Source organism: Anguilla rostrata, chromosome 4, assembly GCF_018555375.3.
Source record: "Anguilla rostrata isolate EN2019 chromosome 4, ASM1855537v3, whole genome shotgun sequence".
Classification (NCBI taxonomy): Eukaryota; Metazoa; Chordata; class Actinopteri; order Anguilliformes; family Anguillidae; genus Anguilla; species Anguilla rostrata.
The window spans coordinates 1,513,241-1,535,650 of NC_057936.1; the positions used below are offsets into that span (position 1 = coordinate 1,513,241).

A 22,410-nucleotide genomic window follows, 5' to 3' on the forward strand; every position below is an offset into this window, starting at 1 on the left:
CCAATCCAGTGCTCTGTCTGTAAACACATAGCAAAACAACACAAACATCCAACCCAACGCTCTGTCTGTAAACATAGCAAACACTAACAGTCAAAAAGCCCCACATCCTTTACTGAGACAGGCAAGGAGCTTCAGTGGCAGTCTCTTCCTGTTGACAGCAGGCCTTCTCTAAAGCGGTGAACTGATTCCAGTGCAGAGAGACAGTGGTTAGATCGCAGTGCGTTTCGGTCAGGGTGTCCAGGGAGCCAATCAGAGCGGAAGGTGGGCCGGGGGTGGGGGCGGGGGCGGGGGGAGGGGGTCAGAGATGGATCAGGAGTTAAAAGGATGGTGTGCTCACCCGTACGGAACCTCGGAGGACCTCTATCCCAGCTCACCCGCTTTCTGCCTGCGGATAATGAGCTCAGCTGCTCAGACCCCCGGTCAGAGGTCACAGGTCACAGGTCACAGGTCAGCGAGGAGAAGGTTGTGATTTCTGAGCCAGCTTCATCCATAACTTGACCCAAAGAGACAGCGGCTATTTATAGATCTTTGAATTAAAACCATGAAAACATGAGCTTTACCCAGCTGCCGCACGGGGGTCATCGCTGATAACCCCGCCCACACCCGTAATGATAAAATACAAAGCCCAGTGTTCTGCTCATTTCCAGAGAGTCATAATGTGCAGTGACCTCCACATTCATGCACTGACGAGTAAAAAAAAAAAAAAAAATCGAAGATATAATTTAACCCTTGTGTGGCGCAGCTCAGGCTGGTGGAGGGAGGCGGGGCAGTCTGGAGCCACGCCCACTGGTTGAGCGGGTGCACACACACCTGGGTTGCTATTTTTACTATTTCAGTCTATTATTTTTTACCGGGAACCTGTGAGAAAAGAACCGAGAGAAAAGGGAATTCTGGGATATTCAGCCACCAGGAAGGCTGAAGCTTGCCCTGAGGACATGAGAAGAAGAACATTGTTGCCTCTGGCTCCAGTGCTTCAGTCAGATAGGAAACCAGACTCTATCTAAAATCTAAATTGGGTTTAAAATGAGCACATTGTTAGCACTAGCTACTCAGCTACAATGGCCATCATTGGACAAGTGCTAGAGAAGCTAGCAGAAGCGATACAGCCTGACAGACGTGTAAAAGAACACTGACTCCTGTCTCTGGTTCAGACATTCAGATTCAGGACAGATCACTTCCCTGCTTTTCCACTGCAGACCCCAGCGGGGGCCACCTCCTGCCCCAGACGACCGACTGGACAGGCCCCCCCTCCCAGCGGTATGCCCTGACCCTGGGGTTCAGGAGGCAGGAGGACGGGAACTTCCTGGACAAGCTGCTCACCAGGAAGTACCCCATTTTTACAGGTACGACATACCTGAGGTGACGCCACCTGCTGGCAATGCTCACTCTCTCCACCAATCAGCAGCTGCAAGTAAACCTGGGTCAAGTTTGGATCTGAGATCCCATTCACTTAAATACTGGTAAAATTACAAAGCACTTCTGCAAATACTGGAGAATTTTCAACAACTCACATTCAACACGTTTCATTAAAACCGTGCAAATCTTAGGAAGCATGACATTTACAAGTAACAGTACGTACCCTAAGTATTTCAAATCAGGTATTCGACCCCGGTGCGTCAACCACTACTGCAGTGTAAACCAGAGTATAGTGTTGGGCAGTATAAAAGTGCAGCTAACTTGTACTTGGCTCAATAGTACAATGACTGTGCCACATCTGGTAATGGAACCTGCAACCTTCAGGTTACGAGGCCAGCTCCCTAGTCGCTGCACTACCCCGTCACCTCAGACCGAGCCCTGAAACCACACTGACAAAGCACAGAACAGCACACACACGCCATCAGGCCTGGTCACTTCCAGGAGAGTATTCTAGCCAATGAACCCGAGGACCACAATATATATATTTTAAAAAAACAATGTAAGAAATGTTTTCCAAAACACAAATGAATGAAATAAAGTAGGCTGTCAGCATGTTTTGTGGAGAGAGGGGCCTTTTCGCCCTGTTTGGCAGGTGGAGCAGGCTGGGTGACGGGGGGGGTGGAGCAGGTGGAGATGGGGGGCAGGTGGAGCAGGCTGGGTAGCGGGGCAGGGAGAGGGGTAGGCGGGAGTAGCAGGCTGGTAGACGGCAGGTGAAGCAGTGGTAGACGGGGCAGGTGGGCGAGCTGGGTAGAGGGGGCAGGGGGGGCAGTGGAGAGGCTGAGTTGACGGGGGCATGGAGCAGGCTGGGTAGTGGGGGCAGGGGACAGGCTGGGTAGCAGGACAGAGGCAGGGACCTATCGCTGCTGAGCTCCGTGTTAATAACCTGCGTGGGCACGATACAGCCTCGCGGTGGGGTCGGACGGGCTGCCATCAGGGGGTGATAACGGGGGGGGGGCAGAAAGAGGTGTGGAAAAAAAACATAAAAATCGATGCCTTGGTGAATTGTATCAAAGAAGAAAGACAGGGCGAGCGAGGGGGGGTGGGGGGGGGGGGTTTCAGAACAAATCAACGGCCTTCAGACGGAGGCTTAGAGCAGCTTTCCCCAGAGCCCACCCCACCGCCGGCGGGTTTCTGAGTGACCGCACACCGCATTTGGGTCCTGCCGCACGAATACGGCGAGAATCTGGCGGGAATCTGGTAGGAATCTGGCAGGAATCTGGCGGGAATCTGGTGGGAATCTGGTGGGAATCTGGTAGGAATCTGGCAGGAATCTGGCGGGAATCTGGCGGGAATCTGGCGGGAATCTGGTGGGAATCGGGTGGAATCTGAGAATGCAGCGGATACGGGAACTGACAAATACTGACACCAAATACCGGCACTCTCTCTTTCTTCTTCTGCGGTTCCTGCAGGAAGCAGGGCTCCGTTCGCGCCCCTGACCGTGGAGGACCTCCAGGGGATGACGGACAGCTTGGAGAGCAGGATTCTGCCCGTGTTAGACTTTCTCAAGTGCACCAAGCTCGCAGTGGGTATACCAGTGTGTTTTAAAATGGCGGCGTGGGCGTGGCTCCTGGACCGCTGACCCCGCCGTGACCTTTCGGGGGTGGCGTTTCTGCAGGACAGCGCCGGCTCCGGGAGGCGGGGCCATAGATTCGCTGCATTTTTAATGAGGTATCCACATTGCATCCAATCACATCGCACCTCACGTCACGTGGGTTGACCAGGCAGTCTCATTCACAGCAACACGCATCACCAGCATCTTAGCACCAGAACTCGGGATACGCGTCGGATTGGTCCAAATACGATTCGAGCCGCACCGAGGGGTGGTCAGGGTCAGACTCCCTCGATATCGCACACGACTGTAAACGCTTCAGCATTCATCTATCCCACTGTACTCATAACATCCCATAATAAGCGCGTGGGAGTTACGAGCCGCCCCGCTGTAGCGCTGGTCGTCAGGAGGAACCGAACAGTGAGAGCAGCGGCTCGGAGAAACGCGATCCCCGTCTCAGCAGACAGCAGCGTACAGTACGCGGGACAGCAGGACTCTGATTCGCTGACGGGGAGTAAACAGGGTCTTACTGAACGTGAGCTCATTCGCCCTTCTGACTGCAACACTGCCTGCACCCTGACTGCACCCTGCCTGCACCCTGACTGCACCCTGCCTGCACCCTGCCTGCACCCTGACTGCACCCTGCCTGCACCCTGCCTGCACCCTGACTGCACCCTGCCTGCACCCTGACTGCACCCTGCCTGCACCCTGCCTGCACCCTGCCTGCACCCTGCCTGCACCCTGCCTGACCCGGCCAAAGACGTTTAGACACCAGCAAGTCAATCTGCAGCCGCAATAAAGCAACTTAACTACACTGACCGAAATACAGATCCTGAATGCATATAGATTACAGCTACAAGAGTGTCGTAAAAATAAATAAAAACCTAAAACCATAAATAATACCGTAAAAATCTGAATTAATACACGATCGATTTTTTTTTCCCCGCAGTCAGGGTGTGCTTCAAGTCACATGACCCACAATGTGTGTGTCCCTAATTTTCCGCCATTGCAGTTCTTTTCACGCACACACATCAAGCTGTGATTTACCCCCCCCCCCCGTCAAGCAGGGGGCTCGGAAAACCGACCCGTCACGACAGCAGTCGCTACCAGTCAATCAAACGGACACAGGACTGTTCCTAACAAACAACAGGGTCTTACAACGACACATCGCTCTTCTACTAACACACTGCCTGTCCCTGAACAAACACCACAGGCCTGCACCATAACAACACACGCTGTCCTAAGCAACACCACAGTGTCCTAACAACACACTGACTGACCTGTCCTAACAAACACACAGGCGTGTCCTAAACACCACGACGTGCCCATAACAAACCACACAGCGTGTCCATAACAACACCACAGCTGTCCCGCCTAGCAACACACATGACGTGTCCATCCACAACACCGGCGTGTCCCCATACAAACACCCACAGCGTGTCCCATAACAACACACACGCTGTTCCCATAGCCAACACCGCCTGCCCATACTAACACACAGCGTGTTCCATAACAACACACACAGCTGTTCCCTACCAAACACACACTAGCGTGTCCCTACAACCACCGGCTGTTCCCATAACAACACACAGGCGTGTTCCTAACAAACACACCAGCGTGTTCCCATACAACCACACCAGCGTGATCCCATAACAACACCAAGGCGTGTTCCATAACAAACACACAGGCTGTTCCATAACAACACACACAGGCTGTTCCATAAAAACACAGGGTGTCCATAAAAACACACAAGAGTGTCCTAACAAACACAAAAAGCGTGTACCATAAAAACAACCTGTTCCAAAACGAAACAACACAGGCGTGTTCCCCATATCAAACACACACAGGGCTAGTTTCCCATAGCAGCACACACACAGGCGTGTTCCCATAACAAACACACACAGGCGTGTTCCCATAACAAACACACCGGCATGTTCCCATAACAAACACACACAGCCGTGTTCCCAACACAGAAACACACACAGGCGTGTTCCCATAACAAACACACACAGGCGTGTTCCCATAACAAACACACACAGGCGTGTTCCCATAACAAACACACACAGGCGTGTTCCCATAACAAACACACACAGGCGTGTTCCCATAACAAACACACACAGGCGTGTTCCCATAACAAACACACACAGGCGTGTTCCCATAACAAACACACAGGCGTGTTCCCATAACAAACACACACAGGCGTGTTCCCATAACAAACACACACAGGCGTGTTCCCATAACAAACACACACAGGCATGTTCCCATAACAAACACACAGCCGTGTTCCCAACACAGAAACACACACAGGCGTGTTCCCATAACAAACACACACAGGCGTGTTCCCATAACAAACACACAGCCGTGTTCCTGTAAGAAAAATCATTTCCTTCTGTTGATCTGAAGCAGCAGCAGCGGCAGAGCCAGTGCAGTTTTCCCCCACATCACCCAAAGCCATAAAAAGAGTCCATTATGTAGCCTAATATCAGTCATTCCGAATCCCCGATACTGCTGGGAGTGATGTCTGAAAGGGTGGAATTTAAGTGCCAACATTTAAGGCAAAATATCACTCTGTTAGTAATTACTGACTCGCTGAATGTGAGCGCTCAAACCTCTCACAGGAGGAAGTGGTGAACATCAGGGCCACGGGGATCAGCGTCTTTCAGGGGTGTGAAGATCAGTGTGTTTCAGGGGCATGGGGATCAGCGTATTTCAGGGGCATGGGGATCAGCGTATTTCAGGGGTGTGAAGATCAGTGTGTTTCAGGGGTGTGAGGATCAGCGTATTTCAGGGGTGTGAGGTTCAGCATCTTTTAGGGGTGTGAGGATCAGGGATTTGAATGCTGAATGCAGCATTGAATCGCTGCAGTTTTAAATGTTAATGCACCATTTCTATGGACTTCCATCAAAGCCGGACTCCAGGGGCAGGAGCACAGAGGCTTCCATAGGAGCCCGGCGTCACTCTTCAGAAGAACGAGCTTTTAAATGTAGAGTCGCGAGCGGCACAGCCAGCGGCCACCTCCCCTGTGCAACTACTGTCAGTCTGCAGAGACTTCAGTCTGACCTGATGTCTCTCACACACGATACACTGAACATGCGCACACACACTCACACACACACACACGCACACACACACATACACACACACGCACACACATACACACAGACACACACACACACACACATGCACATATACACACACACTCACACACATGCACACACACACTCACACACATGCACACACACACACACACACACACACTCAGACACATACAGGCACACACACGCACACGCACACGCACATATACACACACACGCACACGCACATATACACACACACACACACACGCGCACACACACACACACACACACACACACACACACTCATAATTTAAGAGGGCATTGGCCTACTTTTCAAGTGGCCCCATCTTGCATATTAGTCAGTTCCTGTGGTGACCGGCTGACCTGTGGAAGGAGGAGGTGTGAGACTGTGGCAGACCCCCCCCCCCCCGAGACCTCCTCAGCTCCCCCCCTGCCTCCCCCCTCCCCCCCAGCTCAGGAGCCCTCCACAGTAAATGAATGACACTGATGTTCAGTCACAGCCCAGTCTGGCTGTACAGGTGTCTCATTACCTATTAAAGAGGCGGCCCAACGCAGAGCCGGCCCAACGCAGACACGTTCGCTCGTTAGCCCAGGAAGTCTCCGGCACGCGGCCAGACCGGGGGGGGGGGCGGGGGGCGATCAGGATCCAGCTCTTTAAGGAGCATCAGTCAGAGCAGACAGGAGGCAGAAGTGAGGGCATGAACCAGGCGTTTAGTCCCGCTCCTGTGAGGGGGGGTCTGGGGAGGGGGTCAGGGGATTGCTCGGCTGTAATTGTCTCCCCCTGCGTTCGATTTTTTACCCAAATCTCACAGGAGACCAGAGCTGAAATGTGCTGTGGGTCTCAGGGACAGAGGAGAGGGAGGGAGGGAGAGAGGCAATGAGGTAGAGAGGGAGGGAGAACAAGAGGGAGAGAGAGGGAGAAGGAGGTAGGGGGATAGAAAGAGAGGGAGTGAGGTAGAGAGGGAGGGAGTGAGGGAAAGAGAGAGATGCTCCACCTTCACAAGGAGAGAGAGGAAAGAATACACGCACAGAGTCTGTGTGCTTGTGAGAGAGAGAGGGGGACAGAGTTACTTTGGCAGAAACACACAGAGAAAAAGACAGGGATAGAGATAGAGAGAGACAGAGAGTGGAGTTGAGTGACAGAGTGAGAGAGACAGACAGACTGTCTGCCAGATCTCAGACAGCTTACTTCTCTGATAAACCCCATTTGCTCTCCGTTCATCTTTCAATAATTCAGCTCAGATTATATGATTTTTTTTTTTTTTTTAAATGGACAGAATGAAACAAAGAGCTTCAGAATCCACACAGAAAGAACACAGACATGCCTGTTGCATGTCTGGCCTTTTTAAAAACGTTTAATGCGATTACACCCGCAACACAGAAGCACACAAACCCGCAATACGGACTACGAGCTGCAGAAAGATCTCCTCAGAATTAAAAATAAATAAAATCATTCAGTAAAATCCCTGCCGCTTGCTAGGGAGGGCTGAATCGTAACTAGGGCGACGCAGCTTCTGTTCCGCGCTCTGCATTTAGCCTGCACAGCGATGTCCCAAACACGAATGCGCCCGTCCCGCAGGATTCCAGAACCTTGCATGCATAACAGCAAACCCGTTCAAAATGCAGACGCGCGTGATTTCAGACAAAACCTGCATCTGCAGCCGAAACTAACGCCCTGTTCCTACCACAACACCCCTGTAACTGAGTTTTAACTGCCGTTCCTTGTGCCAGGCTCACGCTACGCCATTTTTCCCCTGGTTTTCCAGTCGTAGACTGGAAGTTTTTGAGATCTGCGACAAGAGCCCCAAGTCGGAGCCAAATCGGTGCTCGCACCCGTCACCGGCGGTCGTTAGGTATGGCGATTTTGAGCAGTCCCAGACGCCCCCACATTTCCTAGCATGTTTGAAATGATCGGCACACGCAGTCTCAGTGTGAGCGCTGTATGACCAGTCCAGAGAACGCCGATGAGCGACAGCCAATGAGAGTGTGAGGGGGAACCAGGAAGAGGATAACTACAAAACAACGTGGCTTTGGAGAGGGCTACTTCGTTCTGTTTCTGTCAGAATATAATAACTGTCATGTCATACAAATGGCTGTTAGGAACTTGCAACAAAAACAAAAGCACAAATGCGTCCTACCTGGTGGAAGCACAGTTTGAACACACAGGCGAGCTGCCTGCATTCTCACTGCGCTGTTATTTGGGTTTTATTCCCCTCCAGCTCTCTCTGAGCAGGCGATCCCCGCTGCCTGTGACTCTCCCACAATCGTCTCCTCCGCAAATTGCGTTTTGTTCTGTTCGTCCGCCTTTCGGTGCAAATGAGAGTAAGAAAATAAATAGCCGCCCCGGCCAGGGTTCCTGAGACAGCACAGCTTCGGCGTGAAAGAGCTCGGAGTGTCTGAGCACCGCCTGCGCTCGACTGTGCAGCCTGTGCACCGCTACAACGACAAGAAAACCGATTACAAGAAAGAACATCATGCAGTGTGAGCAGTGCACAGATTTTGGGATTTTGAAAGTCGTGTATCGTAAGCCTGGCTTTATGGATACAGCTTTCTCAGCCCGTGTGATTATCATCTTTGTGTTTAAATTCTTTACATTTAAAAAGATTAGCTGTGGACAATGGAGATTAGACTTCTCACAGGTGTGTAACCGTGAATGGACTGATTAGGAACAGACAAATTACCCCTGTCCCCCCGCCACCCCCACCCCAACAACCTGGCACAAGACTTTTCTCTTTTTTTTTTGAGGTGAGTTGGACGGTGAAGGGGGAGGGGGGGGCATTGAAAAAAATACATTTTGAAAATCGGCGGAGACCTTATGAAATATTCAACAAGAGAAAAACAACATCAATCGTGAAGTGGGGACTTTTTCCTGGGAACTGAAAGTAAATACTGCGTGGCTGAGGTGGGGGGGGGGGGGGTGGACCAGCAGGACCAGCCAAAAGCAGCGAGATGGCAGGGGTGAGAAATGGTGCATGCTGGGGGATCTGTATCCGTAATAAAACGACCATAAACAGGATGAATGGCGTGGGGGGGAATGCAGCTGGTCCTCTCCTGCAGATGGGAAGTTTGGGATCGGAGTACCAGCCGATCATTTGGACAGGGGACGCAGCGGGAGGGGGGGGGTGGGGGGTCAGACGCCAGGGGGTCAGCAGAGGGGACCTAGTTAAAGGGATGAGAAATGATGGCCATTTTTAGCCGGGATTTCCAAACCCAGTTTTACACAGGAGTGAAAAATGCAGCACCCCGCCTTCTCTGAGCCCCTGCTGGAGGTTTCGGCTACAGAACGCACTGGGGTGGGGGGGGTGGGGGTGGGGGTGGGGGGGATAAGAGACGGATGGTGTCCCCAGACAGAGCAGGGAGGTGTCACTGCCCCCCCCCCCATCCGTACTAACCGCGGTCAGGCCCGCAGCCCCCCCAGGACCGGCGCTCTCAAACGGCGCCGCATAGCGCACACTTCCTGCACTTCCCCCACCGCCTCTACTGCCCCCTACCTGTGGCCTGGGCCACTGCACCCAGAGAATGAGCGAGACAGACAGGTGTGTTTTGGGTGACAGGTGGAGTGAACCTGGTGTGTTTTGCGGTGGGGTGTGGTAGGTGGTTTTGTAGTGGGGGGTGGTGTTTGTGGTGGGGGGGTGATGGGTTTGAGTGGGGGGGGTTTTGGTGGGGTGGTTAGGGGGGTGGTGTTAGTGGTGGGGGGTCATGTTAGGCAGTGGGGGGTGGTGTTTGGCAGTGGGGGGGTGATGGTTAGGTGGTGGGGGGTGGTGTTAGGCAGTGGGGGGTGGTGTTAGGCAGAGGGGGGTGATGTTTGGCAGTGGGGGGGTGGTGTTAGGCAGTGGGGGGGGTGGTGTTTGGCGGTGGGGGGGTGGTGTTAGGCAGTGGGGGGTGGTGTTTTGTGGTGGGGGTCATGTTATGCAGTGGGGGGTGGTGTTTGGCGGTGGGGGGTAGTGTTAGGCAGTGGGGGGTGGTGTTAGGCGGTGGGGGGTGGTGTTTAGGCAGTGGGGGGTCAGTGTTAGGCAGTGGGGGAGTGGTGCTTGGCGGTGGGGGGTGGTGTTTGGCGGTGGGGGGGTGGTGTTAGGCAGTGGGGGGGTGGTGTTTGGCGGTGGGGGGGTGGTGCGGACTCCCCCGCTCCATTCTCAGGTCTGTTTCCCCCCCCCCAGGTGGGCGTGTCCGCAGGCTCGGGGCTGCTGGAGAGGCTGCAGCGGGCGGAGTACCTGGGCCGCCTGCAGCGCACCACAGAGCAAACGCTGGCCCTGCACCAAGCGCTGGCCGAGCTCGCCGTCGCCCCCTACCTGCAGGACCTCAGCCCTGCAGACTCCCAGCTGGTGAGCTCCTCTGCAGCCCAGCTGCACAGTTACCCAGCAGCACAGTTACCCAGGGGCACAGTTACCCAATGGCACAGTTACCCTGGGGCACAGTTACCCAGCGGCACAGTTACCCAGCAGCAGAGTTACCCAGGGGCACAGTTACCCAGCGGCGCAGTTATGCAGCGGCGCAGTTATGCAGCGGCGCAGTTACCTAGTGGCACAGTTACCCAGCAGCACAGTTACCCAGCGGCGCAGTTACCTAGTGGCACAGTTAAACCAGCGGCAACAGTTCCCACACACAGTATTATGCACAGCGACATGGAAACCAAACGCGGGGCTAGTGTACGAGAGGGACAGAGAACGTGCGTGCAACAAGGAAGTCTGACAGTATTTAGGAGAAGAATGGGAAACAAACAGAGAAGAGGGTAGTGGGAGAGAGAGGGGGAGGGGGAGCAAGGGGGAGAGAGGAAGATCTAGAGAGAGAGAAGGTTTAGAGAGGGAGGGAGGGAGAGTGGAGAGAGAGAGGGAGAGGGCGAAGGACAGAGAGAGGGAGAGATCAGAGGAGGACTTATAGAGAGAGGAGAGAGAGGTTTAGAGAGAGAGGGAGAGGTTTCGAGAGACAGAGAGAGGGAGAGAGAGAGGTTTAGAGAGACGGAGAGAGGGAGAGAGAGGTTTAGAGAGAGGGGGAGCGGGAGGGAGGGGGAATAGGTTGGAATAGGTTGCATAAATCTCAGTGTGGGGTGGTGATGAAGCTTCACACGCGGCTGTACCGGATTAGCGCTGTGGTAGAGACTGACCCGGATCAATGCGTGTGATTTACGCGCCAGCGCAGCTAAATCTGCAGCAAACAGAGCGCAGGGAAGCCCTCTAACTGCAGGGCCGCTTACATCAGCCGCAGCCAGGCGCAGCCAGGCGCAGTGCGCAGTCAGGCGCAGTCAGTCGCAGTGCGCAGCCAGGCGCAGTCAGTCGCAGCCAGGCGCAGTCAGTCGCAGTGCGCAACCAGGCGCAGTCAGTCGCAGCCAGGTGCAGTCAGTCGCAGTGCGCAGTCAGTCGCAGTGCGCAGTCAGTCGCAGTGCGCAGTCAGGCGCAGTGCGCAGTCAGGCGCAGCCAGGCAGAGTCAGGCGCAGCCAAGCGCAGTGCGCAACCAGTCGCAGTCAGTCGCAGTCAGGCGCTGCCAGTCGCAGTGCGCAGTCAGTCGCAGGCGCAGCCAGGCGCAGGCAGTCGCAGCGCGCAGCCAGGCACAGTCAGGCGCAGCCAGGCGCAGTCAGTCGCAGTGCGCAGTCAGGCGCAGTCAGTCACAGCGTGCAGCCAGGCGCAGTGCGCAGTCAGGCGCAGTCAGTCGCAGTGCGCAGTCAGTCGCAGTGCGCAGTCAGGCGCAGTCAGTCGCAGTGCGCAGTCAGGCGCAGCACGCAGCCAGGCGCAGTCAGTCGCAGCCAGGCGCAGTCAGTCGCAGCGCGTAGCCAGGCGCAGTGCGCAGTCAGTCGCAGCGCGCAGCCAGGCGCAGTCAGTCGCAGTCAGGCGCAGCGCGCAGCCAGGCGCAGTCAGTCGCAGTCAGGCGCAGTCAGTCGCAGTCAGTCACAGCGCGCAGCTCTGTCTAACGCACTGTACTGAAGGGTTGCCCCAGCACAGTTTTGCTCGGAGGCTTCCCATCTCAGAAGGTCATTACACACCAGGAGCAGAAGAGAGAAGTACAGGAGCCCCAGGGGGCACAGGGGCCACAGGGGCCACAGGGGCCACAGTGCTGAGAAACAGGACCGTGCTATAAAATTCTGTGTGTTAGCAGCTAGCTGTGTGTTTCGACATCTTTTTTACGATGGGACTTTCATCCCACAATGCATCTCAGAGTTCTACAGGCCCATTTGGACAGAGGCTAGCACACTGATGGTAGTTGGGGTGATTTTTTTCAATAATTGACAGTTTCACGGTTTTGCAAAAGGGGAAAAAAATCTTGCAAGGATAAAGGAGTAAGAATGAATATGTACAGATCCCACGAGCGGGAGGGTAGAGACCTCAGACTCTCTCTCTTTTAACAGCAGGCTGCACTGATCCAGTCAAAACCCTTCTGATGCATGGGCTATGGAGCACCACTGCTCTCACACACACACATGCACACACACGCATGCACACACTCTCTCTCGGTCTTACACACACATTCCCTCTCACTCACACATGCACACACACACACTCTCTCTCTCGGTCTTACACACACACTCCCTCTCTCTCACTCATGCACACACACACACAGTGATGGATGAGGCAGGCCCTCTTCCCCCAGTGGTGAAACCCTCTCTCTCTTTCACACACGCTCACAGAAAACCAGCCGGAACAAGATGGCAGCGCTCACTGCATGAGGAATGAGTTGTAAAATCATCCTCGGACAAATGATGTTTTAATTAGCGGTAAAGTGTGTGTGTTTAGAGCCGCAATGGCGGTGTGTGTTTAGAGCCGCAATGGCGGTGTGAGTTTAGAGCCGTGATGGCGGTGTGAGTTTAGAGCCGTGATGGCGGTGTGAGTTTAGAGCCGTGATGGCGGGATGTGAATGGTTCCCTCATGGTCTTTATCTGCGCTCCGCAGCTGCAGTCTCTAATGGCGGACAGCATGGACGCCCTGGAAGGAGGACGGACAGATAAAGAACGAGTGTGGAGCGAAATGCAGAAGGTAAACGGACAGAGAGGGCGGGAGGAGTGGGCAAGGGCGGCGCTCCCCTCAACCAAAAGGGAGGAAGTGACAAATTAAATTGGGATAAAATTACATTGGTTCATTTCGTTGAGGGGAAAAAACACTTTGATGCGACTGTCACCTGTGTTCAAATGGACAATGTGGACCCCACTTCAGAGTGATAATAGCATGAGGGGCAGGGGGTGGGCTTATTAAACCTTCTGCCCCAAAGGAGTTCCCCTCTTTAATTACCCCAGGCTGGGCAGTTAGTGTTACCCTTATCAGGGTGCACCTAATTACCACAGAGGGGAACAAACTGAAATACGAAGGTCTTTCCCGGTCATGTTCGTGTCACCAGTTATGTGCACTTGAACACGCACATCCGAGACCTATCACACTGGGGGCGTAGGTAAAAAAAGATCCCAGACCTCCTGCTGTCTGCAGCGTTACTCCAGACTGTGGGGCAGGTGTGTTCCCTCTTCATGAACAGGAGACGGCACCATCCTGTTTGGACACTAGGTTAACACAGCCTTGGTGGAAAGCACAGGCAACTGTTGAGGCAGCGCTGTCCAGGTGCTGTCCTGTAATTACGTCTTCTGAAGTGTAGGAGCAGCTGCTGTCCATGGTGCTGAAGTCCTGTAGCAGTTACTGTCCTTTCTGAAGGTGTAATGTGAGACAGCTGCTGTCCATGGTGCCGAAGTCCTGTAGGAGTTACTGTCCTTTCTGAAGGTGTAATGTGATGCGGCTGCTGTCCATGGTGCTGAAGTCCTGTAGCAGTTACTGTCCTTTCTGAAGGTGTAATGTGAGACAGCTGCTGTCCATGGTGCCGAAGTCCTGTAGGAGTTACTGTCCTTTCTGAAGGTGTAATGTGAGGCAGCTGCTGTCCATGGTCCTGAAGGCCTGTAGCCAACAGCTAAAGAAATGCAATCCTCTCTTCTCCTTCCAGATTTGAAATTTTCCACTTCAAAAATAATTGATGTTCCGATTATGGCTGCACGATATACAGAATCGTGATTTTTTTAAAAGCGTATTAAGAATAACTGCCACCATGGGGCGTATGATTAAAGAAAAAAAGGCAAGTAGATTGCCTGTACGCCCCATGATGGTGGTTATTCTTAAAAAGACTGCGATTCTTTACGTTGCGCAGGCCTAGTTCCTAACCTCAGATGCCCACAGGTCCTCACATGAACTACACTGCACGGCTCATTTTCACAAGATGCCATTTTGAATTAATTTTTGTTCTGTAATTTTGTAGTGGCTGATATTCCTGGAGAGCTTTTCTGGTCTAGAGTGTAATACCCTCTCATTATGCACAGCCCTGTGAGTTCTGATGACAGCCAGTCACTGATTGAGATGTTTTTCCCTCCGCAGACTCTGCTCACAGTGCAGCTTTTTCAGAAGAGTACAATATCATTACTCACGCATTCGGGTTGTTTTTACAGGGGGTTTTTTTTTTGGAAGCCTTTAGATTCACAAGCTGCTCTTCCTCTTCTCTCTCTCTCTCTGGATACAAACCAAACGTGCGTAAAATGTATTTATCGTTTCCTGGCGTTCCGCCCCCCCCCCAGGATCCCGGTATGATATTCATACTCGCGCAGCAGATCCATTCACCAGCACGCAGCGAAACAGGCCCTCTGGGGTCATGTTCACATATGAAAATCCCACAGCCTTCAGAATCTGCAGGTAATGACAAGGTGTGAAACATCCGCCATCCCCCCCCCGCTCGCTCGCACCACTTAAAAGCAAAACCACTAAGGAGTGTGGTCAGAGAGAAAGTGAGACGCAGGGCTTTTCCTCTACGGCCAATCACACCAGGAAGAAACCCTCTAAGACACACCCGGCCCCTTAATGCCGAGAGCCTGCATGCCGGGGTCCGGAGGAGCGCGTGTCTCCAGCGGAGGGTAAAGTAAGCGGCTCTCCAGCGAGCTGCCTTCAGTACGCAGACGGGCGATGAAAGAGGTTACTAACAGAGATCAATTTTATTAATCATGCACCAAGAAGAGCAAAATCCATAATCGATGGCGAGCCTCTTCAAAAATATGCTTTTATTTATACGCTACAGCACTGGCACCGAAAGGGGAGAGATGATTTTCTCATGTCGATGGGCGTATTTGTTTTACGTAAATCAACAGTGTATTACGAGACAAAGGGAAGCGACAAGCGGCTCAATATTCACACACTGCAGTCTCATAAACACATTGACTGTCCCATTTGTTTGGATGAGTCATTATGAACAAAGCTCTTATAAATTTCACCTTATGAAAGGCTGTTTCCCACACGCACACACACACACACACACACGCACACACACACACACACACGCACGTACACAAACACACACACACACGTGAATGCTGTCAGTCAGTCAGTCTGTCAGTCACTCCATCAGTCAGTCACTCAGTCCGTCAGTCAGTAACTCAGTCAATCATTCAGTCTGTCAGTCAGTCAGTCACTCAGTCAGTCAGTCAGTCAGTCCATCAGTCAGTCACTCAGTCTGTCAGTCAATCACTTAGTCAGTCACTCAGTCAGTCAGTCAGTCTATCCATCAGTCACTCAGTCTGTCAGTCAGTCAGTCACTCATCCATGTGCTCTCTCACTCACTCACTCACTCCTGTGTGCAGGTGGGGCTTCTGGAGGAGCTGGTGTACGAGCAGGAGGAGAGCTTCCTGAGGGACAAAGCCGCGAGGGGGGGCCAGAGGAAGCCTAAGGCCGCCAGGAAGCCCCGGGGCAGGAAAAGAATCCCCCCCCGCACTCACCCCGCCCGGGCGTGACGACCGGGGCGGCTACAGAACCTCTGCACCTTAACCAGCCGTCCCAGGACTGGAGTTCTGCTGCAGTCCCAGCTACACGGATACCCAGAGGCTCTTTCACACCCCCGCCCTACTGTACCCATCAGAGGGGGTTTACAGCGCTGAGCCCAGTGTGTGTGTGTGTGTGTGTGTGTGAGAGAGAGCGAGACAGTGTGTGTGTGTGTGTGTGTGTGTGTGTGAGTGAGAGAGAGCGAGACAGTGTGTGTGTGTGTGCTGTGAGAGAGAGAGAGAGCGAGACAGTGTGTGTGTCTGCGTGCACATGTGCATGCGTGTGTGCACGTGTGTGTGCGCGAGAGAGAGATTGTGTGCGTGTGTATGAGAATGCATGTGTGTGAATGTGTGCATGTTTGCGTGTGTGCAAGAAAGTGTGTGTGTATGATGTGTGTGTGTGTGCAAAAATGTGTGTGAGTGTGTGTTGCATTAATGCTTGTTTGTTCCAGTTAATGCAAAGCAGACCTAGTTTGTAAACAAACAAAAGAAAAAAGACACTCTCAGTGTGCATGTGCATCCTAATAACGTGCCTGACTCCAGCTCGTGCATCTCATTACGGATTAAAGAGTTTTTTTGGAATAATTTCCCCTTTGCAGGCCTCCTATGTAGAACAGCCGGGTTTTACATGCAGGCCTGTGAGTTCAGCTTCCCCATGGGCTGCTATCAGAGCGTCCCTGAGCAGCACGCTCAGCCTGAATCACTGCAGAACGCATCCTGCTGGGGACATGCAGATACAACTTAGGCTGGGCGCAGGTCTAAGGCAATTAAACAGCAATGGGTAGCTGGCAAAGTGCATGCAGTCATACTCTCTAATCTACACCATGGAGTTACGCACACATGCAGCCATACTTTATAATCTACACTCTGGTCCACACACACACACACATGCAGTTACACTCTCTAATTTACACTCTGGTCCACACACACACACATGCAGTTACACACACATGCAGTTACACTCTCTATTCTACACCCTGGGGTTTCACACACACACACATGCAGTTACACTCTCTAATCTACACCATGGAGATACACACACATGCAGTTACACTCTCTAATCTACACAGTGGATTTCCACACACACACACACACACATGCAGTTACACTCTCTAATCTACACCATGGAGATACACACACATGCAGTTACACTCTCTAATCTACACACACACACACACACATTTAGTTACACTCTAGAATCTGCACAGTAGAGATCCACACAATGACTGCAGCACTTGAAGTAAGACCCAAGCCTGACTAATTTGCTCTACACGCAGTGATGTCATCATCTCAACCGTCTGTAGTAACATTCGCTTTAATGCAAAAAGTGCAGTTTTTGATTGATTCAGCCGGGGGGCGGGGGCGGGGGGGGTGACCCCCCTGAGTAAACCGATCGGAGTGTCTCTCTCTCACACTGGCTGCTGATTGATTGTCTGCTGTCGCCTTCTTCTGCCTCTAAACGTCCCCCCCCCCCGGGGACGGCAAGTCAGCAGTGTTCAGCGTTATTGACATGTTCGCCAGTGCCCGCCCCCCCTGCAGAGGAAATGCCCGAGCCTCCGACCGCCCCACGCCGTTCGCTTGACGCCATTTTATAGTGTGATTATCCCCCCCCTTTTCGCTAACAGCTTATTATTCCCCCAGAGGCACCCTGGATCGATACCCCCCCGCCCCCACCCCACCGTGAGGCTTCCGCTCCCTCGCCCAGGAACCCCATTATTCCCCGCGGGAAGTTCCCATTATAGCGGCCTTCCGATCGGAGTGCGATAGCGTGGGCGGGACAGGGGAGCGAGGAGCCGCGGTCGCTCGGACAGACGGACAGACGGACGGACGGACAGACGGACGGACAGATGGACACACGGACACACAGGCGTCGGGATCAGCGGTACAGCCGCGAGTTCATTTCCGCACAGAATAAATGAATGGCTCCATTGTTGAGCCGTCAGAAACGAAGCCCCCGGGCTCTGCGCGATATCGGCGCTTCTGAGAGATTCATTATGTCTGCGCCACTTTCCAATTGGTAAACAATTATTTTAATCCAAGGCGTTTAATGTATATATAAATTAAAGGCCACTGATAGAACGTTATGGGGGTGTTTGATTAGCTGCATAGTAGCCGATGTCACAAATGTTAATGAAACAAAAATATATGAGCCCATTTGGATATGCACTGCACTCCAGAAGTATGTCGATGGAAGAGAGAAATTTGTGATTTTTGCGATATACACTACCTGGCCAAAAACAGATGGGCACCTGACATCCAACATCTCATCCAAAATTATGGGCATTAATATGGAGTTGGTCCACCCTTTGCTGCTATAACAACGTCCACTCTTCTGGGAAGGCTTCATACTAGCTGTTGGGATTTGCTTCCATTCAGCCAGAAGAGCAATAGTGAGGTCGGGCACAGCTGGCTTTCCAATTGATCCCAAAGGTGTTGGATGGGGTTGAGGTCAGGGCTCTGTGCAGGCCAGTCATGTTCTTCTACACCATTCTCTGGAAAACCATTTCTATATGGACCTTGCTGTGTGCCTGGGGGCATTGTCATGCTGAAATAGGAAAGGACCTTACCCAAACTGTTGGGGAAGCACAGAATCGTCTAGAAGGGGATTGTATGCTGTAGCATTAAGATTTACCTTCACTGGAACTAAGGGGCCAAGCCCAAACCATGAAAAACAGCCCCAGACCAAGAGCTGTCCAAATACTTTTGGTTATATGGGGTATTTAAGACACTTGGATTTGAGATCAAAAGGTGAATATCAGACAGAAGTACAGACAGTCCACTTTAATTTCATGGTATCTACATGCATTTTACAAAAATGTTTTTTGTTGAGTTCCCCCATGTTCAGCAGTGCAAAAGTAGGTTAACAGATTAACTTAAAAGTAAATCAAAGTAATAAAGGCTATTATTTGGTTGCATAGCCCTCAAACACAATAACTGCATCAAGTCTGCGACCCACTGAAATCGTTTCTGCAGCTGCTTTCATCTTTGTTTCAGGGGGTTTCTGTCTTCAGCCTCCTGTTCAGCAGGTGAAATGTTTGCTGGATTGGATTTAAATCAGGCGGCTGACTTGGCCAGCTTTCCCACCGTTTCGCCTGCGCTGATGAGTGGCCTGGGTGCGCAGGCCCGGGCGGTGTGTTCGGGGTCATCGTCTCGCTGCAGGTCGTAGGAATCTTTTTGTACACAGCCAGACAAAATCTGTCTCTGTGCGCTGCCGAGTTCATCCTGCTGCCACCATCCTGCGTTACACCGTCAATAAAGATGAGCGAGCCTGTTCCTGAAGCAGCCGCAGATGCCCAAGCCATGACACTACCTCCTCCACATTTCACAGAGGGGGTTGTGGGGTGATTCGGATCATTGGTTTATTCTTCCTTTCTCCACACTTTTGGCCTTTCCATCGCTCTGGTGAAGATTTATTTTGGTCTCATCTGTCCATAAAACTTTGTTCCAGAACTCTTCTGGCTGGTCTCAGTATCTTTTGGCAAATTCTAATCTGGCCTTTCGATTGTCGCGGCTGATGAGAGGTCTGCCTCTCGCAGTGCAGCCTCCATAATTCTGCTCTCTAAGTCTTGTGTGTACTGAGGCTTGTGATGTTTTCACCCCAGCCCACTGGAGCCGGCTGGTGATGTCACTGACCGTTGTTTTAGGGTTTTTAGGATTTATCCGTCTTCAGCTGCCGTTTCCTTCCTTGGCTGACCTGCATGGTGTTTATTTCCACCAGTGGTTTCTTTTTCAAGACTTTGCAAACTGTCGTAGCAAATATGCCCATTTTCTGCGCTGTCCTTCTTAATGAATTCTTCTGCGCGCTCAGCTTACAGATGAGTTGTTTTTCTGCCAGTCAGGCCTCTGGTCTTTGTGATGGTGCACGCCTCTGACTCCAAATGCAATTTCCACACACGAAAACAAAGGCTAAAACCAAGACCAGACACTCACTGCTCTTTCATTTGTGAAGAGTCCATGCAAAAGGAAACGTGATAGTCTTCCGTTAACTTTTGCACAGCTGAAATGGGATGACTCGAAAACAAAAACAGCTATTTCTGGAAAACAGTAAAAGATACACACATGTAAACTTCATTAAACAGTTTATACTTTTGTCTCATTATTATTTCAAATCTGGAATTCAAATGCCTCAAGTATACAGTCGCTAGGCCCTAGAGGCTAGTGAAGATGTCAGCAAATCAAGCAGGTCACCAGGGCCTCTAATTCAAGCACGTGCTCAATATTCTCATCAACCGTGAAGTTGTCCCGTCGCAGAAAGCACCTGAAACTGTACTCCTGCTGTTGCATGTTCTGCAATGACTTGCGCCATTGCCTAAATTATTCATGTCATTCATATGCTAAGTATTGATCACTGCTGATGAAAACATGGGAATACTTGAGTGAAAACACGCATAAAGACCAGCCTGAACCTGGCTTGTTTCCATGTAAAATAAATGAATATCCTGTTCTTGAATGGGGGGGCATTTCAGAAGCTGAGCACTACGTGCGGGGGAAGGCAGATTCCCCCAGTTAACCGTCTCGTCACCCATCTAATTAAAGACATAATAGACAGTCTTGATTAAGCGATTACATGGCAAATAAAAGAAGCGGGAACAGGGGATCGGAGAAGCCGTTCGGGAAAAGCCACAGACAGGCAACTCCCGGCGCTGCAGGAGTAGAGCGCGCACTGCAGACGCGAGACCCAAACTTAACTTTTTTAGTTCGTGAAGTGGAAATATTAACTTGTCCGTCTGATTATGCGAAAATTTAGCCCTAAAAAACAAGCCTGTGTAGTGAGTGGCGTAGATAAGTGGCAACACGCTAACACGTAAACAAAGCAAAAAAATAAAATAAAATAAACAATACAAACAGTTACAAGAAAAACAATCATAATGCTATATAAGATTCTGGCACCCGGTCTGTTTGACTTACAGATATATTGTTGTCAGTGGGAGATGGAAGCTGCCGCAGCTGAGACTCGGGAGGAAGTTGAGATCCAGTAGGAAAGCAGCGAGATAAACCGTTTGCTCGGCGGCCGGGAGGGCACGGCGGTAAACATCTCGTTTGCCAGGTTTTCGGTCTGATCAAACGGCGCCGAGTAAAAACGCCGCCGCCGTGTGGCACATCACAGGAGCAGCTGTGCAGCACGCGAGGGCAGAGACGCCGTCCTGTCCCGGGAAAACAGTCACTAATCCCCGCGTCAACACGCCGCCGTAATCTGTAGCGGGTTCGGTCTCCTGAAACCGAAAGCGACTCTGTCAACAAAGCCGGGAACTGAGCGGGTTATCCCGCGTCTGGTGATCAAACGCGATTGGAATCCGCCGTGTGGGGAAACGGGGTATCCAGAGATGCGCCAAACTAATTTTTTTTTAAATAAGCGCAGGATCGTGAGCTCCGCACGTCCCCGATGCTCACACAACCAATACCGCCTTTAATGTGATGCACCTGGAACTACGTTTGGCACATCAGCAGGGATTACCATGGCAATGACTCCCACTTGGCCTTCTCCAAATTCGCGGATATCACACCTCTGATAGGCTAACCAGTAGGCTGCATGGGTCTAAAATTAAATAAATAAATAAATAAATAAGATAGCAATAACTGAGCTGGTGTTGGACATGCAAACAACAATCAAGGTCCAATTAGGCTCCTCACTGTCAACATGCATAACTGCCTGAGTAAGTACCTGTAAAGCCCCTCCAAACAGGCCACACTAAACCCCCATGCTGAACAGCAGTCCTGTGTAACACACGAAACACTCATTAGGTCCATTAGTCATCCGTCTGTGACAGGTGTGTGTGTGCACACAGGTAAAGGCACAAATAATCACAAATAATAAACACAGCTGTGCAGTGGGTGTGGAGCGTGTGAACTGGAAGAACTCCTGAGACAGGAGCGAGGTGCAGGCACTAAGAGCAGCTCCGGCAGGGACTGAGGCCTTCTGCGGCTGCCTGCCCGGTCCTGGCATTGTTTGGGTGCAGCGCGTACACACACGCACACACGCATGCACACCTACACACATGCACAAACACACACTCACAAACGCACAAATACACACACTCTCTCTCACACACACACACACGCCTACACGCACGCACACCTACACACACGCACACACACCTACACACATGCACAAACACACACTCACAAACGCACAAATACACACACTCTCTCTCACACACACACACACGCCTACACGCACGCACACCTACACACACGCACGCACACCTACACAAACGCACAAACACACACTCAGAAACGCACATGCACACATACACACTCTCTCACACACACACACACACACGCACAAACACACTCACAAACGCACACATACACACACTCTCTCTCACACACACACACGCACAAACACACACTCACGCACACACGCACACACACACGCACGCCTACACACACGCACAAACACACGCACAAACGCACACATACACACACTCTCTCTCACACACACACTCACGCCCACACGCCTACACACACGCACAAACGCACACACACACCCGTTTCAGGGCAAGGCCCGTATCATTCCTTACTGAGCGCTCATCTTCTCTCCACAGCACAGTATTTCTCTCCTGCAGACACAGACTTTTCAGATGACA

General features: G+C 51.9%; 1 protein-coding gene across 1 annotated transcript in view; it reads left to right on the forward strand.

Annotated features, from left to right (window-relative positions):
• Window positions 1–16,379, forward strand: part of LOC135254069 (spermatogenesis-associated protein 16-like) — a 60,389-nt gene extending 44,010 nt beyond the window's left edge. The window contains exons 7-12 of the mRNA XM_064334020.1: window positions 1,197–1,343; window positions 2,826–2,950; window positions 9,303–9,599; window positions 10,221–10,385; window positions 12,942–13,025; window positions 15,647–16,379. Coding sequence (XP_064190090.1) covers window positions 1,197–1,343; window positions 2,826–2,950; window positions 9,303–9,599; window positions 10,221–10,385; window positions 12,942–13,025; window positions 15,647–15,796 — 968 coding nt within the window. The 3' untranslated portion in view covers window positions 15,797–16,379. The remainder of the gene's footprint in view (window positions 1–1,196; window positions 1,344–2,825; window positions 2,951–9,302; window positions 9,600–10,220; window positions 10,386–12,941; window positions 13,026–15,646) is intronic.
• The last annotated feature ends 6,031 nt before the right edge of the window (window positions 16,380–22,410 follow it).